The sequence below is a fragment of the Muscardinus avellanarius genome, assembly GCF_963383645.1.
Source record: "Muscardinus avellanarius genome assembly, chromosome: 2".
NCBI lineage: Eukaryota > Metazoa > Chordata > Mammalia > Rodentia > Gliridae > Muscardinus > Muscardinus avellanarius.
In genome coordinates this window covers 9,664,099-9,679,142 of record NC_137787.1, presented here as the reverse complement: position 1 = coordinate 9,679,142, position 15,044 = coordinate 9,664,099, and the positions used below count along the sequence as shown (strand labels likewise).

The 15,044-nt window shown below is 49.1% G+C and overlaps 1 protein-coding gene across 1 annotated transcript in view; it reads left to right on the top strand.

Annotated features, from left to right (window-relative positions):
* Positions 1-14,704, top strand: part of FBXO36 (F-box protein 36) — a gene marked incomplete at both ends in the record, with an annotated part of 53,470 nt that extends 38,766 nt beyond the window's left edge. The window contains 3 exons of the mRNA XM_080689304.1: positions 2,184-2,292; positions 12,490-12,662; positions 14,516-14,704. Of these exons, the coding sequence (XP_080545430.1) occupies positions 2,184-2,292; positions 12,490-12,662; positions 14,516-14,704 (471 nt within the window). The remainder of the gene's footprint in view (positions 1-2,183; positions 2,293-12,489; positions 12,663-14,515) is intronic.
* Between the last annotated feature and the right edge of the window lie 340 nt (positions 14,705-15,044).

Genomic DNA, 15,044 nt, shown 5'->3' with positions numbered 1-15,044 from the left:
CCTTGGCCAATCAGTGAAAGGGACATTCCCCACTGACCCTGGGCCAATTACCTGGCCCATGACCCCCGTCCCATGGGACTCTAGCCAATTAGCTCAAAGGGCATTTCTCCTAGCCTATGAGCCCCAACCCATAACCCCAAGTCTTCAGCGCACATGCTCTCTTCCTTTATTCTTCTTTCTCTCCCCCTCTGTCTCCCTCTTTCTCTCTGTTTCTTCCTTTTATACCGGCTCCTCCAATAAATCTCTTGGCTATAAGGTGGTCTCTGGTGTGATCTTTGTCCTTTCAGGTTCCATCCCTGGTACTGCAAAAACATATATTAAATAAGTAAATAATACATAAATAAGGTGTGTGGGTGTAACTCAGAGGTAAACGGCCTCTGGGTCCAATCTCCAGCACCAGAAAAGAAAAAAAGATAACCCAAACTAGAAAGTTAACAAAGGCCACAAAATCTTGCAAGCCAGAAAGCAGGTCACTTAGTGTGGCTCCTAGGGTTTTGTGGGGACTTAGAGTGCTAAGGGCGGCGCTCCAGAACCAGTGTGGCTTGGGACAGGGGCAGTGGGGTTCCTGGAAAGCCGAGGAAAAAGGAAGCTGGGGAGAGTTGAGTGTCTGAGGTTCTGCTTAAGCCCTGGAAGAACAGAGGCATCTTCACCCCTCCCTCCAATCACAGCAGACAGCTGCTCTGACCCCAGGGAGGCTTCCTCTCTGGAGTAATCAATCAGATAGAGAGATCCACTGGGACTCCAGGCCGAAGGCTAAGGCCTGGGGACTAGGAGTGTTGAAACTCGCAGAGGATTAAGTGAAAATCTGCACACCAAACTCACTGGGACTTCCCAGAGGCTCCCAGCATTCGGGAGGCTGAGACAGGAGAATCTCAGTTGGCAGCCAGCCTCGGCTACTTAGCGAGGCCCTTGGCAACTCAGTGAGGCCCTGTTTCAAGAGAAAAAGAATAATAAATAGGGCTAGGGATGTAGCGCAGAGATAGAATGCCCCGGGGTCCATCCCCTTTCCCGAGAAAAAGAAAGAAGAGTGAGAGAGAGACAGGAAGGAAGGAAGGAAGGAAGGAAGGAAGGAAGGAAGGAAGGAAGAAGGAAGAAGATACCCAGTTGGCCCTGGGTGGTTTTATTAATGAACCTGACAGTGCTTTGGTTTTGTTTTCATTTTGAGATGGGATCTTGCTTTATTGCCCAGGTAGGCCTTGAATTCTTGGGCGTAAGCAGTCCTCCTGCCTGGCTTCATAAATTCCTCTAATACTGTATCTGATATAACCTGATAGGTGTGTGTGTGTGTGTGTGTGTGTGTGTGTGTGTGTGTGTGTGTGTGTGCCTGTGTGCCTGTGTGTGAGAGAGAGAGACTAGAGGTAGAACCCAGTGTCATTCTACCTCAGAACTGTAACTCCAGCCTATTTTTTTAAATTTATTTTTTTTTTTTTGGTGGTACTGGGGGGTGGAACCCAGGGAGTTTCTACCTCCGGGCTATACTCCCAGACCTTTTTAATATTTTATTTGGAAACAGGGTCTCACTAAGTTGCTGAGAGCCTCACTCAGTAGCTGAGGCTGGCTTCGAACCTGTGTGATCCTCCTGTCTCAGCCTCCCAAGTGCGGGGATTACAAGTGTGCGCCACCACGCCCGGCTTTTATTTTAATTTTTATTGGTGCATTGTATTAATACATCACAATGGGGTAAAAAAAAACATGTGTAGACATGCACACATCCCCCAGCCAGCCCCGACCTAGTCCCACCCCGCTCCCCCCCCATCCTTCCCTCCCATGCTTGGCTTAGTGGTTGACTACAATATAAGTATGTATTGAGGCTTTCAGAAATCTAGTGAGACCTTTTTAACAAATAAAGAAATATTTTTAAAAATCAGTCTGGGGGCATAGCTTAGAGGTAGAAGGCCTCCAGGTTCAATCCTCAGTACAAAAAAAAACCCTTTAATTTTGAAATAAGGTCTTGCTAAGTCACTGAGAGTGTCACTAAATTACCCAGGTTGGCTTCCAACCTGCAATCCTCCTGTCTTAGCCTCCCAAATACTAGGATTACAGGCATACATTTGTGTGTGTGTAGTACTGAGGATGGAACCCAGGGGCCTTCTACCTCCAAGCCCGGCGATCAACACCCTAATCTTAACATAGGCGCATGATTGGGTTTAGTTTTAACTTCTACACGCTCTGTTTGATTGTAGGTAATCTTTAGATGGTGGAAGATCTCTCTGAGAAGTGAGTTTCGATCAGCAAAACCTGGAGAAACAAAAGAAACTCATGAAGACTTCCTAGAGAATGCTCATCTCCAAGGTAAGGAAGGGCACATGTTGCATACTTATTGCTTTTATAATTAGAGATACATTTTTTGGTACTGTGGATTGAAGCCAGAGGCCTTCTACCTCTGAGCTACATCCCCAGCCCTATTTCTTTATTTTGAAACAGGGTCTTTCTAAGTAGCTGAGGCTGGATGCAAACCTGCCATCCTCCTGTCTCAGCCTCCTAAGTAGTGGGTGGTGTGTACCACCACACTGGGCAAGATAATTGTGCATGTGTGTGTGTGTGTGCGTGTGTATGTGTGGTATTAGGTAAGTAGCTGTATTTGTTTATTTTTGGTGGTACTGGGGGTGGAACCCAGAGGCTTTCTACCTTTCGGCTATACTCCCAGACCTTTTTTTTAAATTTGGAAACAGGGTCTCACTAAGTTGCTGAGAGCCTCACTAAGTAGCTGAGGCTGGCTTCGAACCTGCGCGATCCTCCTGTCTCCGCCTCCCAAGTGCAGGGATTACAAGCGTGCGCCGCCACGCCCGGCTATGTGTGGTATTAGGGATTGAACTCAAGATCTTGCACATGTAGGTAAGCACTCACCTCTGAGCCCCAGCCTGAGTGATAAATTTTTGTGAGAGCCAATAAAAAATTATTATTTTAAAATTTGATATCAAGCTGGGCATGGTGGCGCACGCTTGTAATCCTAGCATTTGGGAGGCTGAGACCTGGAGGATCGCGGTTCGCAGACAGCCTCAGCTATTTAGTGAGGCCCTCTGCAACTCAGTGAGACCCAGTTTCAAAATAAAGAATAAAGAGTAGGGCAGGGGGTGTAGCTCGGAGGTCAAATGCCCCTGGGTTCCATCCCCAAACCCGCAAAAATAAAATAAAATAAAATAAAGGCTGAGACAGGAGGATCGTAGTTCGCGGACAGGCTCAGCTACTTGGTGAGGCCCTCTGCAACTCAGTGAGACCCGGTTTCAAAATAAAAGAATTAAAATAAAAATAGGGCAGGAGGTGTAGCTCGGAAGTCGAATGCCCCTGGGTTCTACCCCCAGACCCACACACACAAAAAAATTGATATCAAACAATATTTTGGGGTAGTACTGGGGATTGAACCGAGAGGATTCTCTCCAAATTGCCCCATTCCTGTTTTATCTTTTTATTGTATTTATTGTATTTATTTATTTATTTACTTCAGGTCTAGGGATGGAACACAGGGGCATTCGGCCTCCAAGCTACACCCCCCTGCCCATTTTTTATTCTTTATTTTGAAAGCAGGTCTCACTGAGTTGCAGAGATCAATCAAACGGCCCGGCCGCTTTCCCTCCAGGTAGCTGTGTTTGGAGCAGAGACTTGGAGAAGCTGCCTTTGCTAAGCACTGATGCTTCGACTGGGGCCTGTGGATGCCCAGGGGCAACTGAAAGCCGGAGAAGTGTGGCCTTTCCACCTTCATTTTGCATCTGTCCTATTTATTTATTTATTCATTTATTTATTTATGTGGTACTGGGGATTGAACCCAGGGCCATTTTACCTGCAAGCTACACCCCAGCCCTATTTTTTATTCTTTATTTTTTATTTATTTGCGATAATTGGGGATTGAACCCAGGGTAGTCTACCTCCAAGCTATACCACCAGCCCTAATTTTTTTTTTTTATATTTTTGGTGGTACTGGGGGTAGAACCCAGAGGCTTTCTACCTCTGGGCTATACTCCCAGACCTTTTTTATATTTTATTTGGAAAAAGGGTCTCACTAAGTTGCTGAGAGCCTCACTAAGTAGCTGAGGCTGGCTTCAAACCCGTGTGATCCTCCTGTCTCAGCCTCCCAAGCGCTGGGATTACAAGTGCGTGCCACCACGCCCGGCTCTAATTTTTATTCTTTATTTTGAAACAGGATCTTACTGAGTTGTGGCAGGCCTAAGTAGCTGAGGCTGGCCGTGAACCTGCGATCCTTTTGTCTCAGCCTCCTAAGTACTGTGATTACAAGGGTGCACCCCAGCTTAAGCTAACATGTTTAAGGAGTGTTCATCTCACTCCTGCAGGGAGCACTATAGGGCTTATCAGCCCAAAATGTACCTAACCTATCTTGTCCCCTTTGACGGTGGCTACAAGAATCGCGGCCTCCTGTTTCAGACCCCTGGTGCCCACAGATGTCCAGGTATGATGGCTTCCTTCCAGGATCACAGGTCTTACAGATAAACTTTTTGAGCAGCAAGTGGGGCTCTCTTCCTACGGGGGACTTTCGTGAGGGGTGTGCGAGGATGACCTCAGTCCAGGGGTCCCGAGGTAGTTTAGGGTGTTCTGGCAGCCTGGTCAGCTTAGGGTGGATCCTCTCAGTCCTGTAGTCCTGGGCGATTCCTGGTGGTCTGGTCAGCCTTAGGGTCCTTAGGCTGATTGGGGTCCTCATGAGCTGACTGACAGACAAGCTGGGATGTCCTAAATTATAGGTTTCTCAAAATATCGTATTTGTCTTATTATCAATGCCCGGGACAATTCTAGTTTCTTTTGGTTAACTCTAGGATCTACAGGTTTCCCAGGAATTTGGGAGAGTCAGGCCTGGGGAAGAGAACTGGTTTGTGGACTAGAGGCTGAAGCACTTCAGGTCCAAGTTCTTTTTTTTTCTTTTTTCTGTTTTTGCAATACTGTTTTTTATTCTTTATTTTGAAACAGGGTCTCACTGAGTTGCAAGGGGCCTCACTAAGTAGTTGAGGCTGGCTGTGAACCATGATCTTCCTGTCTCAGCCTCCCAAATGCTGGGATTACAAGTGTGTACCGCCACGCCCGGCTTCTTCTTCTTTTTTTTTATGGGTCCATTGTAGTCACACATCTTAATGGAGCACAAGATGGTGGAGGCATACACGCACATATCACCCAAGTAGCCCTTACCCAGTTCCCACCCCATTCCCCCTCCCTCCTTCTCATGCTTTGCTTAGTGACTGACTTTGATAGTTCCAGGTTCTGAGATTAAAATTATATTTTACTTTTCTTTCCTGCTTGTCTCCTTTTTTCTTTTCCCTTGGTGGTACTAGGGGTGGAACCTAGGGGCTTTCTACTTCCAGGCTATTCTCCTATACCTGTTTTATACTTTATTTGGAAATAGGGTCTCACTAAGTAGCTGAGGCTGGCTTTGAACCTGTGCAATCCTCCTGTCTCAGCCTCCCAAGTGCAGGGATTGTAGCGTGCGCCACACGCCCGGCTTGTCTCCTTTTCTACCTACCTCTTTCTTCTGTCTTATGTCAGCTTGACCTGGGCTCCATTTTGTGAAACTGCCATTGTGTGACCTTATGTGTGCATGTATTTATTCAAAGATAGCATTTCCTGGGAATTGTGAGTGTTGTGGCGGGGGTGAAATGTGCGTGGTGTGTGTGTGGGGAGAAGTAATCCCACCACCACCACCACCACACAAACAGACAAACAGAAAAACCGTGGATTCTTGTCCTAAGCTAAGAATAACTATTCATGGCTTGGACAGTTGCTAAAGATTCAGAGAAGTTTATTAAAAAGATAGAAATATTGAGATAGTTACAGCCTGTGCCGGGGCGGGGCACAGGGGGGCAATTCCAATGAAAATGCCCTAGAACCCCAGGTTACTGTTTTATCCCAACCAAGTCGGCAGGTCCTTTGATCTGGAGATAATGCTCCCTTATCTCCAGCCCCTGCTCTGCTTCTGCCGTCTCTGCAGCCGGATTTGGGGTGGAGGGAGAGCCATCCTGTCTCCAAACACAGGCCCATACCTTTTGTTTCATCCCCCAAGATGTGTGAACTTGTTTCTCCAGGATCTGGGATTTCCTCCCCTCTCTGGCTCCAGCCTTCTTTCTCTTACAAGCCTTACAAGTCTCTGCTAGCTAGCCCTGGCTTTCTTAGTATAAAAGATATATTTTTAAAATTGGAAATCTTTCCCAATACTGATACATTAATAAATTTTAAAACCTCTTCCCAATACTAGTACAAGTGTCAACCCTCCCCGGGGATCCCCTTCAGCCAATGGCAGAAAGATTGTGAGACCACACTCCCACCAATCGGAGCTCAGCACAGAAACCCCACCTGGAAATAAAAAGCCCAGCAGTTTTCCACTGTGCTGTTTCTGCACACCTGACTTGCAGGTGGCCTGATCCCTTTTTGCAAAAAGTAAAAGTTGCCTTCCCGAGCTGCATTCAAACATGTATCTTTTCTTACGATGCCACAGAAATTTATTTATGACAAAATAAAAAATAATAAAAGGGCTGAAGGTGTAGCTCCGAGGTAGATTGTCCTGGATTCAATCCCTGGTACAAAACAAAAACAAAAACAAAAACAAAAAACCAAGAACCAACCCTAAAGCTCGTGTTAGTACCACCAAGACGGAGCAGAGATGCTGGGTCTCCTTTGCTTTTCTAATATGGCCACACTGGTAACGTTTCTCCCCCTCCCCCCTTCTTTGTGGTACTGGTGATTAAACCCAGGGGCATTCTACCTTCGCGCTACATCCCCAGCCCTATTTTTTAGGGCTATTTCTTTATTTTGAAACAGGGTGTAAGTTGCGGAGGGCCTAAATTGCTGAGGACCACGCCCCCCACCGCAGGCTTTAATTAAGTTCTCGTCCTTACCTTGGGTGTTTGGGGGAGCTCCCCCTCCCCCCCCAGTCAAGCTTCTGGCCTGGGAGGCTGCTAACAGTGATACTGCCAAGCTATCAAGGTTGAGTGTGCTGCAGCTGAGACGCAGGGCAGGTAGAATTGTTTGTTAAACAATGAGTGTCCAGGAAAGTTTCTGACCCAGGGCCCACAGTAATTGGGTAGCAAAGAAAAAAACTTGTTTTTTCCTTCTCTAGCTTCGCTTTGAAGTTCTCTTTCTCTCTGCACAAGTTTTTATTAAGTATCACATCTTATCTGGAGGTCCCATGGAGCAAAATAAGGTACCCAGCAAAGGTAGTGATAAGATGGAAACAAACCCTTGAGAGAGCAGGAATTCCAATAATCCAGCTAACCGGGGCCAGCCCACACAGCCCCCTCCATTGTCTTTCTTTCTGAAAGTCATTAGCAATCCAGCGCCAGTAGCCAAACAGCGCGTCGCTGCCGGGCCGCAGCGGGAATCCAGCGGCTCCCAGTGGGTGCCAGAAGCCTTTTAAAGGTCCCCAGGCTTCTCTTCTTTCACTGAGAATCTGCGTCCGCCACGAGAGCGTGGAAGGCCCGTGGGACCGGTGAGTCGCTCCTGCCTGCACGTGGGGAACTCCTTTCCCCGCCAGTCGGGGCTCTTCGGCGGGGCCAGTGCGGTTCCATCGGAGGCCAGCGGCCAATCGGGCTTCTCTCCCGCTCTCTCTCTTTTGCAGACCGGGTCTGACCGCATCAGAGCCGAGCTGAACTCGGGAGCTGCAGCCTAGTCTCAGTACCTGCGGCTGCGGGCGCACCTGTCGGACTGGAGCTTTCTTGCTTTTCAGCCTGGTGACCTTGGGCTGGTGCTGCCCGGCCATCTGAACTTTCCTGAGCCGCTTGGACTGTACCTTGGGTTGCTTTGGTCAGAGGGCGGCCGTCTTTTTTTCTTTTGGCCAAGTGTTGAATGGACTTCTCCCTGGGGTCTTTTGGTTCTCTTTTCCCACCTCGCTGCCAAAGAAAATATGGGTAACACCAGTACGGTTCCTGCCGACAGCCCCTTAGGAAAACTTCTGAGGAAATGGCCGGCCTCCAGTTGTTCCCAGCTAAGCAAGAAGACACTGGAGTATTACTGCAATCAGGAGTGGCCCTCCTACGACCTGGGGCCCGAGGGACGCTGGCCAGTAAACGGGTCCTTAAATTATGACACCATATGCCGTTTGGAAGGATTTTGTCTGAAGGCTGGCAAGGGGTTCGAAATTCCTTATGTACGAGCCTTCATGAACCTTCACGAGAAAGAAAAAACAAAAGGGAACTCTGTGCTCACAGCAGCAAGGGAGGAAGGGGGGCAGCAGGAGCGCCCCATGTTGGGATCTGGCCGCCACGTTTCAGCCCAACCCCTGCCACCCCCTCGGCAAACAAACCTGTACCCGCCTTTGCCGGTGGTCCCGGCTCAGCCTCCGTATCCACCTGGGCCCGGGGCAGGGGCGCGCTCCCCTTACCAGAACGCGCAGGCCTCCCAGTGTGGCCAGGGGGCTGGTGGAAAGGTGGATGGGCTGTTCCCCCTGATACAGTGGCCCACAAGGGGTGTGGATCAGCGAGGGCAGCCAGCTGGACACGTGTGGCCTCATAGCTCATACTCACTCTCGGAGCTGATGGCCGTGAAGGAATCCTACCCGCCATACAAGGCCGAGCCCGAGAGGGTGACGCGGCTGCTCAGGATGGCCTTTGCCGCCCATCGCCCGTCGTGGGGGGACGTGCAGGCCTTGCTGCACGTTTTCCTGGCCGACGACGAAAGGCTCCTGGTGATGTTCAAGGCCCAGGAGGAAGCGCAGCGGCTCCATCAGGAGAACCCGGCGGAGAACCCGGCACCCAGTACGGCCGTGCCTTACGGGAACCCTGGCTGGGACCACAATGGCGCCGACCTGGAGCGCTACCGGAGCTGCATCCTCGTGGGGCTGCAGGAGGCGGCTCATTATTTTCATAAGCGAAACTCGGCAGAACTGTGGACAGGACTCTCCTGAAAGCCAGTGTTATGTGATATTAGTTAACGCGGAAAGGAAAATAGAACAAACTACCCCCATTCCTAACCAGAGACCAGAGAGCGCGGGGCGGGATTTTTTGTACTATTTGTACTTTTCTTGCTCCTTGCCACGCACCTGTCCACCCAGAAGCAGTGTAGTCTGTAACAGGAAAAAAAAAAAACTTTTTTTTTTTTAACTATTCCTTCTAGTTGTATTTTAATGTGTTTTTTTGTTTCTTTCTTTTCTTTTCTTTTCTTTTTTTTGGTACTGGGGATGGAGCCCAGAGGCATTTTACCTTCGAGCTACATCCCCAGCCCCATTTTATTTCTTATTTAGAAACAGTCTCACTAGGTTGTCAGCAAGTCTCACTACTTGCTGAGGCTGTCCTTGAACCTGCACTCCTCCTGTCTCAGCCTCCCAGGTAGAGATTACAGGCCTGCAACACCACGCCCGGTCTAATGTTCTCTTTCTGTTAGCATGCAGTTCTAATTCACAGCTTGTCTTCCTGAACCCTTGCTTGTATGGAAGTGTCTTTTAAAGTAGCGATTAAGTTTTTTTTTTTTTTTTTTTTTTTTTTTGGTACTGGGGATGGAACCCAGGGGCCCTCTACCTCTGGGCTACACTCCCAGACCTATTTTTTTATATTTTATTTGGAGACAGGGTCTCTTAATCCAGTGCGGCTGGCTTCGAACCTGCACGATCCTCCTGTCTCAGCCTCCCAAGCGCGGGGATTACAAGCGTGCGCCACCACGCCAGGCTAACGATAAGATTTTTGTTTTGTTTTGTTTTTTGTTTTTGCGGGTCTGCGGATGGAACCCAGGGGCCTTCAACCTCCGAGGTACACCCGCCCCCCCTCCCTACAGGGTCTCACTAAGTCGCAAAGGGCCTCACTAAGTAGCTGAGGTTGTCTGCAAACCTACAAGCATGCATCACCACACCAGGCCTTAAAGATTTAATTGTTTGTTAAAGATTTAAATGTTTGTTTTTATTTTGGGTACTGAGGCATGAACCCAGAGACCTTCTACCTCCAAGCTACACCCTCAGCCCAATTTTCTTTTGTCTTTTTTTTTTTTTTTTTCCAGTACTGGGGATGGAACCTAGGAGAATTATAACTCTGAGCTACACCCCCAGCCCTATTATTTTGTCTTTTTATTTTTGAAACAGGGTCTTGCTGAGTTGCGAAGGGACTCAACTAAGTAGCTGAGGCTGCCCGCAAACCCCCTGGTTTCAGCCTCCTGAATGCTGGGATTACAAGCATGTGCCACCATGCCTGGCTCCGATTTTATTTATTTGGAAGAATGGTCTCTCTAGGTTAGAGAGCCTCACTAAATTGCCAAGGCTGAGTATGAACCTGCGATCCTCCTGTCTCAACCTCCCAAGTACTGGGATTACCAGCATGTGCCACCCTGCTGGGCTTGAATTCTTGTTTTATTATTTTTTTTAATTATTTTTTTTCCAGGTCTGAGGATGGAATCCAGAGGCATTTGCCTTCCAAGCTACACCCCCTGTCCTATTTTTATTATTTTGAAACAGGATCTCACTGAGTTGCAGAGGACCTCACTAAGTAGCTGAGACTGTCTGCGAACTACAGTCCTCAGGTCTCAGCTTCTTGAATGCTGGGATTACAAATGTGTGCCGCCACGCCCGGCTTGAACCCTTGTTTTTTTTTTTTTTTTTTTGTGGTACTGAAGTTCCTGGAAGCCCTTCTATCTCTGGGCTATACTCCCAGACCTATTTTTATACTTTTTTATTTGGAAACAGGGTCTCTTACGCCAGCGCGGCTGGCTTCAAACCTGCATGATCCTCCTGTCTCTGCCTCCCAAGCTCGGGGATTACAAGTGTGCACCACCACGCCCGGCTTGAACCCTTGTTTTAATTTGTAAGATTTTAAGACTCCTGGCATGATAGCGCTCTCGCTCTCTCTCTCCTCTCCCTCTCTCTCTCTCTCTCTCTCTCTCTCTCTCTCTCTCTCTCTCTCTCTCTCTCTCTCCAATACTGGGGATGGAACCCAGAGGCATTCTACCTCCAAGCTACAGCCCTAGCCCTGTTTTGTTCTTCCTTTTGAAACAGGTTCTCACTAAGTTGCGGAGAGCCTCACTGGTTGCTGAGGCTGGCTGTGAACCTGGGATCCTCCTATCTCAGCCTCCCAAGTACTAGGATTACAAGCATGTACAACCACACCCGGATTGCGCTTTATTATTTTTTGACTGACTGGAACTCTTTGCTCATTTTAATGCTAAATTCTCTGCCCAGAGGTCTTATCTGCCATTTTTTGAACCTGCCCTCTCTGTTGGAAGCACGAACACCGTCAGCCAGCCATGACCACGACCTTCTGAGAACCCTTGGCTCTACGGTGCCACAGGGTGGCGGGAGGGAGGCAGACGGGCTTTTTTGGGGGGTGTTGGGTCTCAGGTCTGCCACTCCCCAATAAAAGCTGTTTCTTTACCCCAGTACTGTGTCCTGCAAATCACTGGCAGTCAAATAGCAGCGGGCCACATCTGGGCCCAGCAGCAGTTGAAAACAAATACAGCAAAAAGTGTATGTGGGGCCGGGCACGGTATAATCCCAGTACCCGGGAGGCTGAGACAGAAGGATCTCGGGTTCCAGGGCAGCCTCAGCAACGTAGCAGGGCCCTGTTTCCAAGTAAAAAGTAAATTCAGGCTGGGTGTGATGGCCCATGCTTGTAATCCCAGTCCTTGGGATGCTGAGACTGGAAGATTGCGGGTTCAAGGACAGCCTCAGCAATTTAGTGAGGCTCTCAGCATATAAATAAAATCAGTCTGGGGATGTAGCTTGGAGGTAGAATGCCTCTGGGTTCAATTTCCAGTACTGGGGGAAAAATATCAGTAGCCGAGCATGGTGGCATATGCATATAATCCCAGCATTTGGGATTACAAATTAATTTGTCTCAGCCAGCAGGATCGTGGTTCACAGGCAGCCTCAGCTACATAGTGAGGCCCTTTGCAACTCAACGAGACCCTGTTTCAAAATAAACATAGGGCTGGGGGTGTAGCCCAGAGGTAGAATGCCCCTGGGTTCCATCCCTAATACCACAAACCTCAGCACCACAAAAACAAAACAAACAGAAACGTCTGGGGATGGAGCCCAGGCCTCTATTCCCAGTACTTGGGAGGCTGAAATAGGAGGATCTCAGGTTCCAGGCTAGCCTAAGCAATTTACAGAGACCCTCAACAATTTAGCAAGACCCTATTTAAAAAAAAAAAAAAAAGGCCTGGGGATGTAGCTCAGAGGTAGAATACCCCTGGGCTCAAAGCTCAGTACCCCCAAAAAAGTTGAGGCCAAAGGACTGGGGTGTGGCCTGTGGGTCCTTTCCTAGCCTGCTTCAGGTTCTGTGTTCAATCCCCAGAACTTCACAAAACTCAGCCGGTTGGTGTCTCACAGGCAGCCTGGGGAACGTGGGAAGGATAGCTTGATCGCATCACTCCCAGGGGCAGGAATGCCACAAAGCTCCGCCTTGATGTGAACCTGTGCCGGGGCAGGCATGCCCTCTCCTTACCGACCCCACAGGGCATCCCGGCAGGGGCCCCTCGGGAGGCGGGCAGTGCCCTGCCAGCCTGTGTATGTCGCTGATTACCAGAGTTTTTATGTGACTGCATGTGATAACCTGCTGCTTTGTTGGTTTCTTTGACTTACAGTTCAAGTTGCTTTAATATTTGGTGCGAGAACATTAGACTATGTCTTCAGTTTGTGCGAAGGTAAATTTGACTTCCTTGAACGGCTCTCAGACAATTTGCTCCTGAGTATCATTTTATATCTGGATCTTGAAGATGTGGCCAGGCTTTCTCAAACATCACGCAGATTTGCAAAGGTAACAGGTGTGTTTAGTTATTATTTATTTATTTTTGAGGGTCTGGGGATGGAGCCCCGGGGCATTTGATCTCTGAGCTACACCCCCTGCCCCATTTTTTTATTCTTTATTTTGAAACCGGGTCTCACTGAGTTGCAGAGGACCTCACTAAGTAGCTGAGGCTGTCCGCGAACCGCGATCCTCCTGTCTCAGCCTCCCAAGTACCGGGATTACAAGTGTTTGCTACCACACCTGGCAAGATCCTATTTCAACATAGAAAAATGGGTTGGGGGTGTAGCTCAGAAGTAGAATGCTCGATCCCTAGGATCCCCCCCACACACAAAGAGAGATGGTTAAAGGCCAAAATTTGAAGGCCAGGTGTTCCTGTCTTCACTCTGTATGTCTGATGCATTTAAGTCAGCACTAGGAATCAGGCTTGGTGGTGCATACCTGTAACCTCAGTACTCGGGAGGCTGAGACGGGAGGAGCATAGGTTTGAGGCTAGCCTCAGCAACTTAGTAAGACTCTCAGTAACCTAGTGAAATCCTATTTCAAAATAAGAAATAAGAAAAGGTCTGGATAGTAAGGCTTAGAGACAGAATACCCCCAGGTTCAATCTCCAGTATCAGTCCATCCGTAAATTATAAAGGGCTATGGGTGTCGCCCAGAGGTAGAGCGCCCTTGGGTTCAATCACTAGCACCCCTCCCCAAAAAAATCAGCACTAGGTCAGAGAGCTGGGTTGACCTTAGCTACTTCCTACCCCGAGCCTTGGGCAGCCATTTGTCCTTTCTTAGCCTTTCCTGGTTTGTAAAATGAGAGGTTTGAACCTCCGAGAGTCCTGGGTTTCCTTTGGACGGATCATTGGTGTTTGCTAAGTTCACGCACCACCACCAGGGGGCACCAGGACCACGATTGGCCGTCCTCTGGGTGAAATTTCCTTGAGCTGCCTCAAGGCAAGGGTGCCTTGCTTTTGATCTTTTTTTTTTGGAAGACATCTCCAAAGAGTTTTTCTTTGTTGCTTGTGTTTAGAATGTTAGAATGTGTTATCTGAGTAGAGAAACTAAACCTTGCCAGGGAGTGTGAAGGTGGGGGACGGAGGGCCTGCCCGGCAGCAGAAGGTTCCGAGGAAGGCGGAGAGAGAAGGGTTCTTGTCACCAGCCAACAATACCCTGTATAATGGCTGGACGCTGATGCCCTGCAGGAAGGGTCTCGAGCAATTATGCTTTATGACCCTTCTCATTTATTTATTTTTATTTATTTATTTATTTATTTTGCGGTATTGGGGATGGAATCCAGGGCCATTCTACCTCCGAGCTACACCCCCAGCCCGAATTTTTTATTCTTTAATTTGAAACAGGGTCTCACTGAGTTGCAAAGGGCCTCACTAAGTAGCTGAGGCTGGCCGTGAACTGCGATCCTCCGGTCTCAGCCTCCCGAATGCTGGTGTTATAAACGTGGGCCACCGCGCCCGGCTCCCTGTTTTTTCCTTCTCTTTCTTCCTCTCTTTCTTCCTCTCTCTCTTTTTTCTTTCTGTCTCTCCTTCCTTCTATTCCCTCCTCTCTCCCTCCTCTCTCTCTCTCTCTCTCTCTACCCAGGGGCCTTCGCTCTCCTGCTATATTCCCAGCCCTATTTTATCTATTATTATTTTTTTTAATTTGGAAGCAGGATCTCACTGAATTGCTGAGGCTGACTTCAGACCTACCTCCTGTCTCAGCCTGAGTCCTGGGATTACGGGTGTACCCCCACCCCAGCACGAGTTGGTTTCCGGAGCCTGCACTGTGGCGGTGCCTCGAGCAGCAGGAGCCCGATGGAGCACCCGTGAGTGTGTGGCTTCCTCTGCTCACCCGCTCTCCCCGCTGGCTTGTCCCCGCAGCTGTGCGCGTCTGAGGTGCTGTGGGAGCAAATAGTGCTGTCGGCCTGTGACACCATCACCCCCGACATGAGGGCCCTGGCGGAGGACATGGGCTGGAGACAGATGTTCTTCACCAACAAGCTCCAGCTGCAGCGGAAGCTGCGCAAGAGGAAGCAGAGGCAGGGCAACCCGGGAGAGCGGGTCCTCTAGGGCCGCCGCCACTGTCCTCAGCCCGCCGCTTGCCCGCTTCTCTAAGAACAAAGGAATTTGCCCATTCCGGGTGAAGAATAGAGGGTCTGCGCACAGACAGCAGAGCCTGCCACCTGAGCCTGGCTGCAACCTCAGTCAGCAACGCCGGGTCCAACCCAGGCCCAGAACAAAGGCTGCTCGGCAGGAAGCCTGGATGGCCACACCATCTCCCAAGTCCCCCCAAAAGACCCTCCTGCTGTGTCCTAACAAACAATAAAGGATCGCTAGCAGGTGTCTCTTTATCTACACATTCAAAGGGGTAGCTGGGCTTTTACAGTTTTTCCTGGTGTCAGCCGAGTCT